The 19,334-nt window shown below is 46.8% G+C and overlaps 1 protein-coding gene across 1 annotated transcript; it reads right to left on the minus strand.

Annotated features, from left to right (window-relative positions):
• Nucleotides 1-508: 508 nt before the first annotated feature.
• Nucleotides 509-18,881, minus strand: LOC308330068 (alcohol dehydrogenase class-3 chain L). The gene is made up of 9 exons (XM_080784717.1): nucleotides 18,796-18,881; nucleotides 17,150-17,251; nucleotides 10,775-10,916; nucleotides 10,478-10,565; nucleotides 9,650-9,869; nucleotides 8,446-8,706; nucleotides 6,644-6,779; nucleotides 3,174-3,312; nucleotides 509-855 (listed from the first exon to the last, which is right to left on the minus strand). Exons 1-9 carry the CDS (start codon nucleotides 18,811-18,813, stop codon nucleotides 831-833), a joined length of 1,131 nt encoding a protein of 376 aa, XP_080640843.1. The 5' UTR covers nucleotides 18,814-18,881; the 3' UTR covers nucleotides 509-830.
• Between the last annotated feature and the right edge of the window lie 453 nt (nucleotides 18,882-19,334).

Below are 19,334 nucleotides of genomic sequence, written 5' to 3' on the forward strand. Positions count from 1 at the left end.
CTGGTCTCTATACTGCCTCCCCCTGGCCAGCCGGGGCGCCTGATGGAGGGGAAAGGAACTGGTCTCTATACTGCCTCCCCCTGGCCAGCCGGGGTGCCTGATGGAGGGGAAAGGAACTGGTCTCTATACTGCCTCCCCCTGGCCAGCTGGGGCGCCTGATGGAGGGGAAAGGAACTGGTCTCTATACTGCCTCCCCCTGGCCAGCCGGGGCGCCTGATGGAGGGGAAAGGAACTGGTCTCTATACTGCCTCCCCCTGGCCAGCCGGGGCGCCTGATGGAGGGGAAAGGAACTGGCCGGACTAACGTGTTCCTTCCACGCGCTGCGTCTGACCGGTGAAACTCCGCCCTGTCAGGTGAAAAGAAGCAGCTTGGACTCCTCATGCATAGAAGGAAGCATGAGGTCAGTCCACTGCCCCCCCCCCCCCCCCCCTCAGGAAGTGTAGCGCCCAGAATTGGGATAAAAGTGAAAAAAGACAGATGTTGTGGATGTGAAATGAAACAGTTGGACTAGAGCAGGAAGTGAAAGCTTTATTGAAGTTAGTGTGGAGTGACGTGTGATTCTCTAGTCGTCCAGCAGGGGTCATAAAAACCCCTGCTGTGATGGGAGGAAAACAGAGCAGGTGAGGAGGAGTGTTGGGATGCAGCTCTTCATGGGACGGCTCTTCTTTGCGCGTGTGTGTGTGTGTGTGTGTGTGTGTGCGTGTGTGTGTGTGTGTGTGTGTGTGTGTGTGTGTGTGTGTGTGTGTGTGTGTGTGTGTGTGTGTGTGTGTGTGTGTGTGTGTGTGTGTGTGTGTGTGTGTGTGTGTGTGTGCGCACGCGTGTGCGTTCCTCTAGAACTGCAGGACCACACGGATGCTGAAAAACAAGAAAATGATGGAGATGAGAATTTGTCGCTGTTGACTTTATAATATTCTTTGTTTTTGCGAACGCAGTGAGCACTTACTATGAGACCTAGCAGATCATGTCTGTGTGTCTGTCTGTCTGTCTGTCTGTCCCGCTTTTGTGCCCATATATGGAGCTGAGTGATTACGTCACCATGACTCAGCCATAACCATATAAGGAGTCCCCAAAGCAGCTATACGTCCAAAACCCAAATATGTACGAGCTGCGTTCGCTTCCCGCGTTTGCGCGTCTTACTGGTCTCATACAGTACGTACATGTATGTCCTATATCTATATGTATGTAAACGTATAGGGACATAATCTGTGTGAGTTGCAGGTCTAACTATAGATGTTCATGGCCTACATTATACTAAATTATACTCATTTGGACCTGAGGCCGATTGAGTTTTCTGAAAACCCTTTTGGTGATAGCCTTATGTTATGCTTTAGCTATTGAAAAATAGTGTTGTGTTTTTCCACACAACTATAACTGACTAAAACTAGAGAGAAGAAGACTGAAAGAGCTTCTCTAAAATAAATAGCAAAATGCCTCAGAACAAAATTGGACGGACGGACAGACAGACAGAGACACGTGGTGCATTTATAGATTTAAGATAGATTGTTCAGAACATAAATCGCCTTTACGCCCAAATATGGAGAATTGACGTCATGGTGGTACTGACATAGTTATGTCAAACAAACATTAGACCAATAATTATGTTATTTATATACAGTAAGTAGTAGTCGTTAGTAGACAGTTGCTGTTCTTTCATCGATCACATTGCGTGACATCATCAGCCATCCTAACATAAGACGTAATCACGCCATGACGTCACAACCGTGTAGTTGTTCTTTATAAAGACTTGTCCGACACACTAAACATCAGTTAATGACTTGCAACGAGGACACCGAGCTGCCGTCATCCTATAACAAGTTCATCTGTAAACTAGTTGTACTTTAGTTGTCAACACTCATTGACGGTGGAGCTGCTGTGTGAGATGTTTCACTGGACGATACATCTGGAAGGAGAACATGGGAAGGACGAGGCTGCTGCTGTGGTGGTCGGACACCAGATCTACTGCTTTGGAGGAGACGGAAAGAATAGTAGAAGAGATCCCATTGAAGTGTTGGTCTTCAACACAGTGTCGTTACGCTGGAGGAATGTGACCCCAGTGAAGCCTGGAACAGGAGAAGGTCTCCTTCAGGTTCCCTCCAGGCTCTGCTGCCACACAGCTGTGCTGATAGAATATACTGTCTACCTCTGGGGGGGAAATTCTTCCTGCAATGCTCTTCATGCATTTGATGTCGACGACCACAGGTGGTTCAAACCACAGGTTTCTGGGACCATTCCAGAGGAGAGGTACCACCACTCAGCCTGTGTGTTGGGGAAGGTCATGTATATCCATGGAGGATTGGAAAAGAATACAAAAGAAGGATACAGATACACTAATGACTTGTACAAGTTGGACACCACCACAATGGTCTGGACTTTAATTAACACCAGAGGAACTCCACCTCCTGTTTCATTACGTCACTCTGCTACCATCATCGGGACAAAGATGTTTGTATTTGGGGGCTGGGGGGGTCGGTACAACAGTATCAGAGTGTTTGACACAGAGACCGACCACTGGCTGGACACACCTTCTGCGCAGCTTCTTCCAGAAGCACGTGATGGTCATTCAGCCTTTACCTACAATGGACAGCTGTACATATTTGGTGGTCAAGGCATGGAGGGAAACCTCAATGATCTGTGGAAATTCAGTCCAGAGAGCTTCTCCTGGAAGAAGGTTGAGTCCAAGGGGAAACGCCCGGGTCCAATGAAGAAAATGTGCTGTTGCATGGTGGGAGATCGTGTCATCCTCTTTGGAGCAGTTAACAGACCAGGTGACCTGTATGTCTTAGACCTCAGTCGGAGCCTCAAGACATTATGTAAGCTAGCAGTTATTCAGAACGGTCTGGAGCAGTCTGGACTCCCACACAACATCAGTTGGGAACTGGCAGCCATGACTAGCAACAGCTGCTGAGATCAGTGCCCATACCCTCGGTGGGGTTGGTGAAAGGGCCTTTCTGTGTGGAGTTAGCATGTTCTCCAAGTGACACCTAGGGTAGATACCCTCACAAAAAACATGCAGTACTCCTGGTCTCTAAACTGCCTCCCCCTGGCCAGCCGGGGCGGCTGATGGAGGGGAAAGGAACTGGTCTCTATACTGCCTCCCCCTGGCCAGCCGGGGCGCCTGATGGAGGGGAAAGGAACAGACAGACAGACAGACAGAGCGGACGGTAGGTAGGTACCATTTCCCAGCGTGCATGAGGTCGAATCCCTCAGAGATCTTCTCGAAGGCCAGCGTGTGAGTGACGAACTCGTCCACCTTCAGTTTCTTCTGCATGTAGTCCTCCACCAGCTTGGGGACGCTGTCCACGCTCTTATAGCCTTTAAAAAAAAACACAACACACCGAGTCATCCCAACCACAGGGGGGCGCTAAAACACAACACACCGAGTCATCCCAACCGCAGGGGGGGCGCTAAAACACAACACACCGAGTCATCCCAACCGCAGGGGGGCGCTAAAACACAACACACCGAGTCATCCCAACCGCAGGGGGGCGCTAAAACACAACACACCGAGTCATCCCAACCACAGGGGGGCGCTAAAACACACCGAGTCATCCCAACCACAGGGGGGCGCCAAAACACAACACACCGAGTCCCTGGAACAACATATTTTCAGATGGCGGTTGGCGGTCAATTACACAAAATGTAAACATGAAATAGTTTGAGCACCGCTGACAGAGAAACATAGGGTTTATGAGTGGTGCAACGACTCCTATAGACAAAGTCAAAGTCGTACGATTTGTCACACACGTTACCGCAGTAAAATGTGTTCTCCGCGTTTGAGCTGCAGCCAAGGAGCGGTGAGCTGCAGCTGTGCCGCGCTCGGGAATCATTTGATTAGTATAGATTTGACCCCCCAATCCAACCCCTTGATGCTGAGTGCCAAGCAGGGAGGGCATTGGGTCCCATCTCTTTGGTAAGACCCGGCCCGGGGATAGAACCCCCGACCTCCCAGTTTCAGGGCGGACACTCTAACCACAACAAGGCCACTGTCAAATTTGTCTAGAAATCCATTACAAATCCGGTTCGGCATTTATCGAGAACCCCGAATAATATCAATAAGCGTTTGGCTTGTCGAGCCTCTTAACGGGTTATAGCCGCCCGCAGCGGCTGACGTCACGGGCCGCTCGCTATAAAGGTGGGCTTGGACGCGACGGGTGGTTGCGTGGTTCGTCATCGTCAACAGTGGCGTGCACAGATAGACACTAGTGGGTGCTATAGAGCACCCCCTGCCCTTTTGGCATTGTGCCCTTTTGAGAAAAATAACCCTTTTGGTGTCAGCATCATGTTATGCTTTAGCTATTGAAAAATAGCAGATCTACAAGCTCGTAGCGCGCCACCGAGTGGCGCGCTACGAGCTTGTAGGTCTGCTATTTTTGAAAAATCGACTGAACGACTGACTTAGAAAGATAGCTTTTTCATAAAACTGTCAGGATGTAAGAAGACATTTTTTTTAATCTGATCTCAGGTCAGAATGGGTTATAAGGCAACCGGCCGGTTCCACGTGCTAGGTGCCCTTTTTTTTTTTCACTTGAGCACCTGCCCCTCTAAATGTCTCTGTGCACGCCACTGATCGTCAATGTCGTTACACACCGCTATAGCTACTCCCACTCCTCTCTCACTACTCCACTAGTGCTGGGTTAGGGTTAGTTCACTACTACTCTCCACTAGTGCTGGGTTAGGGTTAGTTCACTACTACTCTCCACTAGTGCTGGGTTAGGGTTAGTTCACTACTACTCTCCACTAGTGCTGGGTTGCGCCCCGTATAGCAGATCTACAAGAGCTTGTAGATCTGCTATTTTTTTTTGTCAAAGTGCCCTCTTAGGGGATGTCAGCCGCTGCCCCGCTAACCCTCTCTGGCACGTCCCTACGTGGCCTACCGCTAGTTCAGACCCCCCTCAACCTTTTAGACCCTCCATCATCCGGTCCCTCCCAGGACAGAACACGGCGTGAACTGATGGGGATGATTTGTGTCGTTGAGCGGGAGGATGAGTCGGACCATAACTTACAGCCGTGTTTCCTGGAGGTGGACGTGTGTGTGTGACTGTGTGTGTGTGTGTGTGTGTGTGTGACTGTGTGACTGTGTGCGTGTGCGTGTGTGTGTGTGTGTGTGTGTGTGTGTGTGTGTGTGTGTGTGTGTCTGTGTTTCCTGGAGGTAGATGTGTGGGGAATGTTGTTCATTCTATCAGCCCAAACCAAACGCCCACGTATGGCTGTAAATGTGTCACTGGAGAGCGGAGGTGGAAATGAAGACGCACACGCACGTCCACATGCACACACGCGTGCACTTATTTAAGCCATTTTGACCTGAGATCAGATTCTAAAAATGTCTGTCTGAAAAAGCTATGTTTCTGTGTCAGTCGTTCTTCGATGTCAGTGTTCTTCGATGAACGCACACACACACGCACACACACACACGCACACACACACGCACGCACGTCGCACGCACGCGGATAAACTCATAAATAACCAAGATGTGAATGTGTGCGGTGGAATGCACGTCCCTTACGGACGTCAGCGAAAGACGCCGACGCACTGAACGCAGACAGACGGATGAGGATGAGAGGCTTTCTTATCGGTGGTAACAAACACAACAAGGTCACGTATAAAACACAATATGGTCACGTATACGGTAACAAACACAATATGGTCACGTTTACAGCATCTCCACATGCGTCACATGGGCTTTGTCTCTGGAGCGGAGACGAGGGAGAGATGACGGCTTTAACACATTTAGACCGGAGGATGATTCTACAATGGCCTTTTAAAACCCTGATAGTTTTCTGAATTTCTGTTTCTATTATTAGTCGTTCTCAAACTATTTCATGTCAAGGACCCCCAAAAAGGACCCCCCCCCCCCCTAGATTTGCATTAAAAATGTTCGCTGACAAAGATTTGTGCCACATTTTCGTGATTTTTTTATAGCAGGAAATAGCTGATCTACAAGCTCGTAGCTATTTTTCAATAGCTAAAGTAGTAATCCTTAAAACACCAAAAGGGGTTCCCGCCCGGAATGGGTTAACCCATTCTGACCGGGCACCCATTTTGGTGTTGGCATCATGTTATGCTTTAGCTATTGAAAAATAGCAGATCTACAAGCTCATATCGCGCCACCGAGTGGCGCGCTACGAGCTTGTAGGTCTGCTATTTTTGAGAAATCGAAGAACTACTGACATTTTTTTAGAATCTGATCTCAGGTCAGAATGGGTTCATCAGACCAGTGTGTGTCCGGTGGAAACCTCGTATGAATCTGATCTCAGGTCAGAATGGGTTAAAGACTGTAGAATATAAATGGGTTAATGACTCATGATCTTATCCTGAGGTCGGGACCACCCACAGGACATTCTCAGAGGATTACGTGGAGGATATAATATAATATCTTTGTATCTTTTCTGTATTTGGTCTGTCTCTCTCTCTCTCTAGGTTTAGTGTATGGTTCTCAAACATTGGGGTTGACCAGCCACCGAGTGGCGCGCTACGAGCTTGTAGATCTGCTTTTTTTTATGGTATCAGAGCCGACGTTTTTTTTATTTCGACGTCAGGCCTAAATGGGTTAACATGCTGCTAAACTTGAAGGTTTACCGGCAAGAAATACCGTAATAAATACAGTGCCCATAATAATAATAACGTTAACTCCTCCTCTTTTCACCTCCGAAGGCGGTCCCTTTCCACGTGCGCCCGGTGACCAGCTGGAAGGGCCGGGTGGAGATCTCCTGACCGGCCGCGGCTACCCCGATGATCACACTGGTCCCCCAGCCCTTATGACACGCCTCCAACGCTGCCCTCTAGAGGAGAAACACAGTAATGATCACACTGGTCCCCCAGCCCTTATGACACGCCTCCAACGCCGCCCTCTAGAGGAGAAACACAGTAATGATCACACTGGTCCCCCAGCCCTTATGACACGCCTCCAACGCTGCCCTCTAGAGGAGAAACACAGTAATGATCATCTCTGGTCCCCCAGCCCTTATGACACGCCTCCAACGCCGCCCTCTAGAGGAGAAACACAGTAATGATCATCTCTGGTCCCCCAGCCCTTATGACACGCCTCCAACGCCGCCCTCTGGAGGAGAAACACAGTAATGATCACACTGGTCCCCCAGCCCTTATGACACGCCTCCAACACCGCCCTCTAGAGGAGAAACACAGTAATGATCACACTGGTCCCCCAGCCCTTATGACACGCCTCCAACGCTGCCCTCTGGAGGAGAAACACAGTAATGATCACACTGGTCCCCCAGCCCTTATGACACGCCTCCAACGCTGCCCTCTAGAGGAGAAACACAGTAATGATCACACTGGTCCCTCCAGCCCTTATGACACGCCTCCAACACTGCCCTCTAGAGGAGAAACACATTAATGATCACACTGGTCCTCCAGCCCTTATGACACGCCTCCAACGCTGCCCTCTAGAGGAGAAACACATTAATGATCACACTGGTCCCCCAGCCCTTATGACACGCCTCCAACACTGCCCTCTAGAGGAGAAACACATTAATGATCACACTGATCCCCCAGCCCTTATGACACGCCTCCAACACTGCCCTCTAGAGGAGAAACACAGTAATGATCACACTGGTCCCTCCAGCCCTTATGACACGCCTCCAACACTGCCCATAGAGGAGAAACACATTAATGATCACACTGGTCCTCCAGCCCTTATGACACGCCTCCAACGCTGCCCTCTAGAGGAGAAACACAGTAATGATCACACTGGTCCCCCAGCCCTTATGACACGCCTCCAACGCTGCCCTCTAGAGGAGAAACACAGTAATGATCACACTGGTCCCTCCAGCCCTTATGACACGCCTCCAACACTGCCCTCTAGAGGAGAAACACAGTAATGATCACACTGGTCCCCCAGCCCTTATGACACGCCTCCAACACTGCCCTCTAGAGGAGAAACACATTAATGATCACACTGGTTCCCCAGCCCTTATGACACGCCTCCATGGCTGCCCTCTAGAGGAGAAACACATTAATGATCACACTGGTCCCCCAGCCCTTATGACACGCCTCCAACACCGCCCTCTAGAGGAGAAACACAGTAATGATCATCTCTGGTCCCCCAGCCCTTATGACACGCCTCCAACACCACCCTGTAGAGGAGGAGAAACACATTAATGATCACACTGGTCCCCCAGCCCTTATGACACTTGGATCTCTTGTCCACTTTAGTCCCTTCCTAACATTTTTGTCTAGTTTTTATTTGTTGACAAAATCAACAGCATATTAGTCTTAGTTTTTAGTCGTCATAGCTTAGTTTTCAGTTAGTTTCCATTTAGTTTTCGTCAGTGACTCTCTATCCTGATTGGACGAAGGCTTAGGTCCCACAGCCAAAAACGAAACCTAAGGTTTTTTGAGTGAAATCACTGAATATACCTTTAATGTAAGTCACTCTGGATTAAGAGCGTCTGCTAAATGCCTCAATTGTAAATAGTACATTCTGACCATGATGCCGACGTTCCCGACGCACTCGAAGGAGTAGTCCACGCCTCCGTCGGTCATCTCCACCAGAACCTCCTGGACGGGCCTGCTGTGGTCCTTTGGGTTGAGCAGCTCCGTGGCGCCGAACTCCCGGGCCACGGCGAACTTCTCCGGGTTGATGTCCACGCCGATGATGCGCCGCGCCCCGGCCGCCGCGCAGCCCATGATGGCCGCCAGGCCCAGGGCGCCCAGGCCGAAGACCGCACAGCTGGAGCCCGCCTCCACCTGACGACACACACAGGAACGCCCACTGAGTTCAATACGTGTCCTTTTGGTAAATGGTAAATGTTGATCAGATCTACAAGCTCACAAGTAAGCTTGTATAGATCTGCTATTTTCAGCATGCAACCCAGTGTAAAATGACTTGTACTGGATCTCTTGTCCACTATAGTCCCTTCCGAACATTTTAGTCTAGTTTTTAATTTGTTGACGAAAAGGTAGTCGACGAACATGTTTCGTCTTAGTTTCAGTCGACGAAATCAACAATAGTGGTGACTGGTCTGAAATGTCTTTATTAGGAACAATCTCTTGAGATGAACCATCTCGTTTTCAAGGGGCTCCGCAAGTCACAAAATACACTTCATACATAAAGACACTTTTTACAAACAATTCAACCAGACAAAACAAAACAAGACAAAACAATACAATTCCTAGATAAACAAGAAACAAACAACAACAAAACAAAAGCTGACATAACACATGGATCATTGCATCACGGATCTGCTACAGTGATGACTGGACTGACCTTGGACCTGTGGAGATGCTATACAGCTATAGGGGGTGCATTAGGGTGGTCAGTGGTGGACTGACCTTGGCGGTGTTATTTAATATATTTTTTTATCCCACGATTTTGTAACCCATTTTTCACCCCTGTGTCAATCATCTAATGTGATCCTGGGCTCTACACACCCTCCGCCAACCTAGTCCCCATATATGGGGGACAAGGGGAGAGCAACGGACTTGAACTCATGCTTCCTTCATGCCTGAGTGTCCAAGTTGCTCCTTTACACCTGACAGGGGGGAGTTTCCCTGGTTGGACGTAGCGTAGCGCGTGAAAGGAACACGTTATTCCAACCAGTTCCTTTCCCCTCCATCAGGCGCCCCGGCTGGCCAGGGGGAGGCAGTTTAGAGACCAGGATTACTGCATGTTTTTTGTGAGGGTACCCACCTTGGCGGTGTTGAGCGCCGCCCCGTAGCCCGTGGAGATGCCGCAGCCCAGCAGGCAGACCTTGTCCAGCGGGGCCTTGGGGTTGACCTTGGCCAGGGAGATGTCGGCCACCACCGTGTACTCGGAGAAGGTGGAGCAGCCCATGAAGTGGAACAGGCTCCGCCCCTTACAGGAGAACCGGGACGTCCCGTCAGGCATCAGCCCTCTGCCCTGGGTCACCCTGCAATGGACCGCACAGAATGTTACAGGAGAACCGGGACGTCCCGTCAGGCATCAGCCCTCTGCCCTGGGTCACCCTGCAATGGACCGCACAGAATGAACAGGCCCGTCTAGAGTTTAAATGGACAGGTATCAGTCAACAGGCCCGTCTAGAGTTTAAATGGACAGGTATCAGTCAACAGGCCCCGTCTAGAGTTTAAATGGACAGGTATCAGTCAACAGGCCCCGTCTAGAGTTTAAATGGACAGGTATCAGTCAACAGGCCCCGTCTAGAGTTTAAATGGACAGGTACCAGTCAACAGGCCCGTCTAGAGTTTAAATGGACAGGTATCAGTCAACAGGCCCCGTCTAGAGTTTAAATGGACAGGTACCAGTCAACAGGCCCGTCTAGAGTTTAAATGGACAGGTATCAGTCAACAGGCCCCGTCTAGAGTTTAAATGGAGAGGTATCAGTCAAAAGGGAGACATCGAAGAGGAAGGACGGATGGGTAAGGATCAACATATGGATTGTCAGAACAGGTCAGCTCCAGTTTTGAAGCTCCATATATGCAGATCTAGGTGGCAAATCACGGCACCCCAACTCAGTTTGAAGCTCTCTTCTTACTCTACCTGATCTTCTGACACAGGTTGGTTTTGGGGTTCTTGCAGAACTTGCAGTCTCTACACTGTGGGATGTAGAGAGGGATGACCGTGTCCCCTGGAGGGATCAGAGGAACAGCAACAAACAGCACCGTTAAACGGAGCATTTCACACTGCATCTGAGGACAATAGCAGATCTACAAGTGTCTGCATCTGAGGACAATAGCAGATCTACAATGGTCTGCATCTGAGGACAATAGCAGATCTACAAGTGTCTGCATCTGAGGACAATAGCAGATCTACAATGGTCTGCATCTAGAGGTTTACCTGCTTTGAAGCCGGTGACTCCGTCCCCCACGCTCTCCACGATGCCGGCTCCCTCGTGACCCAGAACCACCGGGAACACCCCCTCTGAGTCGAACCCGCTCAGAGTGTAGGAGTCGGTGTGGCAGATCCCTGTGGCCACGATCTGAAACACAACCATTAATAACGATGAATTGCATTTTCATAGCGCTTTTTCCAAGTGCTCAAAGCGCTTTACAACGGTCCATTCATTCATACGTTGGGAGGTGAAGCGGCGAAAAGGTAGTCGACGAACATTTTTCGTCTTAGTTTTAGTCGACGACAACAACACTGCTGTGTACATTATGAAATAAAATACTAATCACTGAAAAGAGCAAAGGGGCACTTTGAGGTAAAAGGGCAGGGAGTGGCCCCACCCCCCCCCCCCCCCCCCCCCCCCCCGCCGGCACATGCCTGAGTCATCATTAGCGCTCAAAGGCATCATCATAGCAGTGGGAGTGGGTTAGGTTTAGGGTGGGAGTGGATCAGATTATCAATGAAGGTGTGTTCTATAACAACTATACAGCAGATAAACACTGCACTATAGCTCTGACCTATGGACTAATATCCTCTATCTACTGTATAGAGGGTATGCACATGACATCATCGTACCTGGAAGTTATGCGGGAACGCCCACTGAGTGGCAAAAAACTACTTTCTGGCCTCGACAGCCCCCGTTCATCCACACAGAAAAGTCCTGTCTGATTGCATTAAACAATGTTAAACTCACCAACATTAAAGTCCTGTCTGAATGCATTAAACAATGTGAAACTCACCAACATTAAAGTCCTGTCTGATTGCATTAAACAATGTTAAACTCACCAACATTAAAGTCCTGTCTGATTGCATTAAACAATGTTAAACTCACAAACATTAAAGTCCTGTCTGATTTGCATTAAACAATGTTAAACTCACCAACATTAAAGTCCTGTCTGATTGCATTAAACAATGTTAAACTCACCAACATTAAAGTCCTGTCTGATTGCATTAAACAATGTTAAACTCACCAACATTAAAGTCCTGTCTGATTGCATTAAACAATGTTAAACTCACCAACATTAAAGTCCTGTCTGATTGCATTAAACAATGTTAAACTCACCAACATTAAAGTCCTGTCTGATTGCATTAAACAATGTGTTAAACTCACCAACATTAAAGTCCTGTCTGATTGCATTAAACAATGTTAAACTCACCAACATTAAAGTCCTGTCTGATTGCATTAAAACAATGTTAAACTCACCAACATTAAAGTCCTGTCTGATTGCATTAAACAATGTTAAACTCACCAACATTAAAGTCCTGTCTGATTGCATTAAACAATGTGTTAAACTCACCAACATTAAAGTCCTGTCTGATTGCATTAAACAATGTGTTAAACTCACCAACATTAAAGTCCTGTCTGATTGCATTAAACAATGTGTTAAACTCACCAACATTAAAGTCCTGTCTGATTGCATTAAACAATGTTAAACTCACAAACATTAAAGTCCTGTCTGATTGCATTAAACAATGTTAAACTCACCAACATTAAAGTCCTGTCTGATTGCATTAAACAATGTTAAACTCACAAACATTAAAGTCCTGTCTGATTGCATTAAACAATGTTAAACTCACCAACATTAAAGTCCTGTCTAATTGCATTAAACAATGTTAAACTGCACCAACATTGCAGCTGTACGAAAAGCTTGAATTATATCCTCTTTCTATCTGCAAAGTTTTTGTTTCATAAAAATCCACCATATTACATAGAAACGTTATGATGAGCTGTACTTTCTGTCAAGAAATGCCGTGCATTTCATTATTTTTCCAAGTGTCAGAGTTTGGAAGTGCTTGTTTTCAATAACACAACATTTTGCTGCCTCCTGCATTATGTGACATTTGGAAACAGGTGGTACGGCAGGACGGTGGAGTGATTTACAACGAGCGCTTCCAAACTCCAACACTCCATGCTGCTCAATGTTGTGCCACACCTGGTCCTACCTTAGCCCCTCTCGGAACCCCCTGGGTCAGCCCAATCCGAACCGAACCGGGCTGACCCGTAGGGTCCCTGGTCATGCTAAGATTTTCCAATGCGATTGTTGGAACGCGGATATAAAAAACTCAACCTTTCTTCGATCTGCTCGCTATTACCGCGCTTTGTATTGTGTTTGATTACGGATGTGCGAACTATAAGTACCTTACATACCTCTGATAAAATCTCCTGTGTCGCGGAAGCCGTTAAGTATTTTTAATCCATGTTTGATTAAAAATGTCGCTTTGATTTCTTCTTGTTTATTTACCGTTTATTGTACCGCCTCCCGATGTGCGGTTGGCTTTGCGGGCTACGTCCCTGCCTTTGATCTGCTCCGTCATAGCTGTAGCACCACTAGCTAGCCAGATAGGCGGTACAATGAGGTGTCAATAAACAAGGTAGGAAGAAGCGACATTTTTAATCAATCATGGATTAAAAATACTTAACGGCTTCCGCGACACAGGAGATGTGTCGGTATGGTATGTAAGGTACTTATAGTTCGCACATTCGTAAGTCAATACATGAATAAACATGGTAAAAGCGCGCAGAAGTCCGTCTCATGGCGTGTTTACATTGTATTTGTTTGTGCGTAACTGGCGTCAGCCCAGCGTGAAGCAGGACCCAATGCAGTAAAGTCATAAAAGTATCAGAAACTTTACTACATTCGGGTTCTGCTTGCGGGGCTAGTCCTACCTGGGCCTAGACCCAGGTGTTTCTGAACTGGGCCAATGATGACAGTATAGCGTCATTGCATAATAACATAATGTGAATGCAATCACTGCATTCAATTTAGCAAAATATGGCAGTGGGTGTATTATTATTATTAATAATTAATCTTGTCCTATTTGGATCTGTAGCAACTGGCACTGCCTGGTTTGTCCATCTGTACCTGCATCATAGATTGATTGCTCATGCCTGCCTGAGGCCTGTCACGGTGTCACCATGTGCTTGTTTCTAGAATGAGGCAGATTTGTTTGTTTTCACCGCAGAAACTAGATCTTTGTGACTTTGTTTATGATTAAATATAAACGAGAAGCCTCTCTGAGAGTATCCTAGATGTTAGCCTCACAATGCCAAACGTCTATTGCAAGGTTTTTGTAAATAAATGAAGTCAGCAGTCCCTGGAGGAGCTAGCCTACTGCAGGCCTACAACAGTCCCTAGAGGAGCTAGCCTACTGCAGGCCTACAACAGTCCCTAGAGGAGCTAGCCTACTGCAGGCCTACAACAGTCCCTAGAGGAGCTAGCCTACTGCAGGCCTACAACAGTCCCTAGAGGAGCTAGCCTACTGCAGGCCTACAACAGTGCCTAGAGGAGCTAGCCTACTGTAGGCCTACAACAGTCCCTAGAGGAGCTAGCCTACAACAGTCCCTAGAGGAGCTAGCCTACTGCAGGCCTACAACAGTCCCTAGAGGAGCTAGCCTACTGTAGGCCTACAACAGTTGTATCCTGAGGACTTCAGCTTTACTGGGCAACTCCACAACAACAGCGTCCGCCTTTGATTATATGGATTACTACGTGATTGAGACATCAAAGGTCAGAATTGAATTGTAATTTTTGCTGAATGGATTTCCATTGATTGTGCTACCCATGTTGTCTGCTGCTATGCTATGGGGTGCTACCCATGCTGTCTGCTGCTGCTATGGGGTGCTACCCATGATGTCTGCTGCTGCTATGGGGTGCTACCCATGATGTCTGCTGCTGCTATGGGGTGCTACCCATGATGTCTGCTGCTGCTATGGGGTGCTACCCATGATGTCTGCTGCTGCTATATGTGTATGGGGTGCTACCTTGCTCATTTGGAAGTGAGTTGAAAGAAACTAGCTGCAGTTGTTGTTACTCTCTGCAGTCTTCAATACTCCACACTGATACTTTAATAGTAGTACAGGCTGTCTGGCAGAGTGTCCATGTTGTTGTTTTATGGTTGTTGAGGAGCTCTCCTGTGTCCAGCTTTGAGGGTTTGTGTAAACAAAACAGGATTGTGTTAAAACCCATTTTGACCTGGGAAGGATTCTACAATGTCTTCTGAATCTATACCTGTATGTCAGTCGTTCTGAATCTACCTACAGTATGTCAGTCGTTCTCAAACGTTTTCATGTCGAGGACTTCTAAAAGAAAATATGTAATATAGGTCGCCGACCCCCATCTGAAAATATGTAGTTCCAGGGACCCCCCTGGACGCGTTGTGAGCTTGTAGATCTGCTATTTTCACCATGCAACCAAGTGTAAATTGACTTATGCTGGATCTCTTGTCCACTAGTCCCTTAATTCCTAACATTTTAGTCTAGTTTGTATCTGTTGACAAAATTGTCAGTATATTTAGTCTTATAGTTTTAGTCATCGTGGCTTAGTTTTAATTTAGTTTCCATGTAGTTTTCGTCAGTGAAAAAAGGTAGTCGACGAACATGTTTCGTCTTGGTTTTAGTCGACGAAAACAACACTCATGTGCCCCAAGATGGAGGACCGCTGGTGACAGTTACATGGTGCCCATCGTTGTTCTCTCTCTCTCTCCTCTCTCTCTCTCTCTCTCTCTCTCTCTCTCTCTCTCTCTCTCTCTCTCTCTGTCTCTCTCTGTCTCTCTCTCTCTCTCTCAGAACCAGGCTTAACCTCTCTGTGATAAGAGAAGCACGGGTATCTGTTGGTTTTCAAAGCCATCTCAGGAATGCCCCCCTCCCCCTCCCCCTTACATCCCTCTCTATGTTGGACAAAAAATTGTGCCCCATTCATATAATTTAATATTTCTATTATGACGTTGACATATTATTTGATTTATTTAAATTGACTAAATTAATTAGTCTGATTAACCTCGTTGGCCTGTATTATAATCTGTTGTACAGTGGTGGTGGCGTATACAGAAAATACTGAAAACAGCCGATCAAATTTATAACCAGTCACAACCTCGTTGGGCTGTCCCTCCTGCAACATGAAGATAATTATGATATGATAACGCTTTGCCAAGTTGTGGTGGTCACATGGGCACAAACGGCAAGGGGGCATCACTATACGAGTACAGTACAGTACAGTACAGTACAGTACAGTACAGTACAGTACAGTACAGTACAGTACAGTACAGTACAGTACAGTACAGTACTTGATTGAAATATTTATTAACAGTTTGTAGAATTACAGTACATTTCAAGCACAAACTCAATACAGAGACTGTTAACTGTGAGTGGACGACCCAGTTAAGCATTACACTTGTTTACAACAGGGTCCACGTTGTTCAATTCATCAAAACATTTAGAGACATACAAATAGGTGGGGGGGATTCAGATTTTACAGAGGCCAGTTTCGAATTGCAGCCGTCCGTAGGTGCCCTTTGAGAGCGGTTTTGAAGGAGTCACGGGATTCACATGTCTTAATGACTGTTGGTAGGGCGTTCCACATTTTGGTGGCATAGGAGCGAAAATAATTTAGTACAGTACAGTACAGTACAGTACAGTTCCTGACAGTTTTCATTCTGACCTGAGATCAGATTCTAAAAATGTCAGTTCGATTTTTCAAAAATAGCAGACCTACAAGCTCGTAGCGCGCCACTCGGTGGCGCGCTATGAGCTTGTAGATCTTCTATTTTTCAATAGCTAAAGCATAACATGATGCCAACACCAAACTGGGTTCCCACCCAGAATGGGTTAACACACTTATACCGCCATTGGCCGAGATCTACATCAATTAAAGCTCATTATTTAATAAGCAGTGTGTCAGACATATAAGTAATGGCAATATTACTTCCACGAAGAGGGGGGGGGGGAGTGGGGGGCGGGGGGGGTGGTTGTAGTAGCAGTAGTTCTCAAACATGTTCATGTCCAGGACCCCCTAAATTTAGTCTGTATATTTGGCCGCGGATCCCCATACAAGTTTTGTGTTGTTAAGGGGCGGGAACCCCTTTTGGTGTATTAAGCATTGTGCTGTACTTTAGCTATTGAAAAATAGCAGATCTACTAGCAATTTTTTTGAGTGGTGCAACCACTCCAAGGAACAGCAATGTCACTATGGGACTATATGTTACTATGTTTAGAGTACCAGTAGGGGCAAAAGTGGCACTGTTGTGCCAGAAACAGTTGCACCACTCAGTTCACACAGGTGTGATTTTTATATATATATATATATATATATATATATATATATATATATATATAAACCATAGACTGTAAAATATATGGACAAAGCGTTCTCCGGGTCTAACATGAACGTAAAATGAAATGGTTTTTTTTGGGCCCAATGACAGCGCCACAACAGGCCATTATATGAACTTTCAGGAAATCCCGATTTCCTTAGTGGCTTCACAAAATATCTGTCTGACTGCCCCCCTGATATAAACTTGAGTATAAATATGGAATGCAGTGTTTACCTTGATGCGGACCTCCCCGGCCTTAGGGGGCGCCACCTCCACCTCCTCCAGAGAGAGGGGCTTGGCCGCCTCCCATGCCACCGCCGCCCTGCAGCGAATCACCTAGGAGACAAAGAACAACAGCCACGCCCCCATCATTAAGACCATCATTAACATATATTTTTTTGTCCCTTTAATTATGTCATATTATGGACGGTACATGTTGTAAATATTTCCCCCTAATGTCACGAGGAAAACTTGAACCACTGCCTTGATTATGTGCCTGATATTATGACGTGCCATATGATTATATGCCGTGGTATTGTCCAACAGACAAATATTATAAGCTACTGTGTTGGTGACAGCGCTGGCTGTCAGGTGTGGTCATCAGGGGTAGAGTGGACACTACTGTGTTGGTGAGAGTGTTGGCAGCTAGTGGACGCTGTCAGGTGTGCTCAGGGGTAGAGTGGACGCTGTCAGGTGTGCTCAGGGGTAGAGTGGACAGTGTGTTGGTGAGAGCGCTGGCAGCTAGTGGACACTGTCAGGTGAGCTCAGGGGTAGAGTGGACGCTTGGGAAGCAGTTCGGTTCCCTGTTCGATCCCAGGCTCCCCCATGCAGGGTCAGGGTCGAAGAGCAAGACTCTTAGCGATTAGGGGTTGCCATGTTAATTGCTCCTGGTCACTGCATTGCATGGTTTCCTCCGACCATCAATGTGTGCATGAACGGGTTAATGTATAATGCACAATCTCTGTAAAGCCCTTTGGATAAAAGGCGTTCTATAGACACACCCTTTACACCATGTGGTCATGAAGAACGGGCCTGACTGCACTTATAGAAGCAGACATTACTCAATCATTCACTAATACCTCATGCCTGAGGCATCATTTCAGAAGGACAACTGCAACAAGTCTAAGACCCTATTATTTCAAGACGAGTGAATAAGTGCAGCTTGTGCTGATACTTTCTGCAAAACAAAAATTATATCTTCTATCTTCTACCCATAGCCTTAAAATAGAAGATTCCATCATGGGTGAAAGTGGCTAATGGATGTGGAGACAGACGCATACAAACACGTGTCTAATGACATGTGCGTCATGTGTGTCACACAAGTCACATGAGTGGTTTGAGATCCCATCGGTTCAGAGGTGGTGAAAATAATGCATATATATTATTATAATAACACAAAGTGAATATACTGTGAGGTTAAATTGTGTAAGCTACAGGGAGGTGTTGGACGAATGCCAGCCCCACATGACGGCCCTGCCCTTTGCTGTACTTTTGCTGTATATTTAATCTCTAAATCTGCTGTTTCAATTACTGTACGTTGGCCGTACATTGCAAAACATGCAGGAAATACAGTCACACACGCATGTGTGCGTGCGGCGCGCAGTCGCACACACACACACACACACACACACACACACACACGCACACAGACACACACACACACACACACACACACACACACACACACACAGACACACAGACAGAGAGAGAGAGAGACATTCTTGTCTACTGTAAACAGTGGGCCTCCCTCAGTCCACAGAGAACAGAACACGCCTACACATGTATACTCAAATATACAGTTATGTAACTCTTTACTGTAACAATGCATTAGAACTACGAGTCTTACAGACAGTGTATATCTCTGGAGAGAGCGTTCTTACCTTGCCTACAGTGTCCATGGAGCGTCTGTGAGTGTGTGTGTGTAAGTGTGTGTAAGTGTGTGTGTGCAACAGAAGACAAGGGTAGAGGCAAGCACGAGCAGGAAGTGGGCGTTATCATAGTGGTGTGTGTGTGTGTGTGTGTGTGTGTGTGTGTGTGTGTGTGTGTGTGTGTGTGTGTGTGTGTGTGCGTGTGTGTGTGTGCGTGTGTGTGTGTGTGTGTGTGCGTGCGTGTGTGTGTGGGTGTGTGCAGTTAGTCATTCCACGGCTAACTGCCCTCCAATGGACTTTGCACACAGCACTAAGACAAGGGTTTTAGGACTATAGCTCTAAAAAAAAAAGACATATTTTATACCAATCATACACCCCATGAAGCGTGTATAATTGTCATATTTTATACCAATCATACACCCCATGAAGTGTGTATAATTGTCATATTTTTGGGTGAACTATATGTCAAGTCAAGTCAAGTCACCTTTATTTATAAAGCACATTTAAAAACAACAGAAGTTGACCCAAAGTGCTTTCCATTATAAAAATGA

This window comes from Protomyctophum bolini (assembly GCF_963924005.1).
Source record: "Protomyctophum bolini genome assembly, chromosome: 15".
In the NCBI taxonomy this organism is placed as follows: domain Eukaryota; kingdom Metazoa; phylum Chordata; class Actinopteri; order Myctophiformes; family Myctophidae; genus Protomyctophum; species Protomyctophum bolini.

Excerpts from the sequence above, each read along its gene's own strand:
- LOC308330068 (XM_080784717.1), bottom strand. Across the intron at positions 10,917-17,149 it reads CCGGGGAGGTCCGCATCAAG|ATCGTGGCCACAGGGATCTG; the intron begins GTAAACACTGCA and ends GTTGTGTTTCAG. Across the intron at positions 8,707-9,649 it reads CGGCGCTCAACACCGCCAAG|GTGGAGGCGGGCTCCAGCTG; the intron begins GTGGGTACCCTC and ends GTGTGTCGTCAG.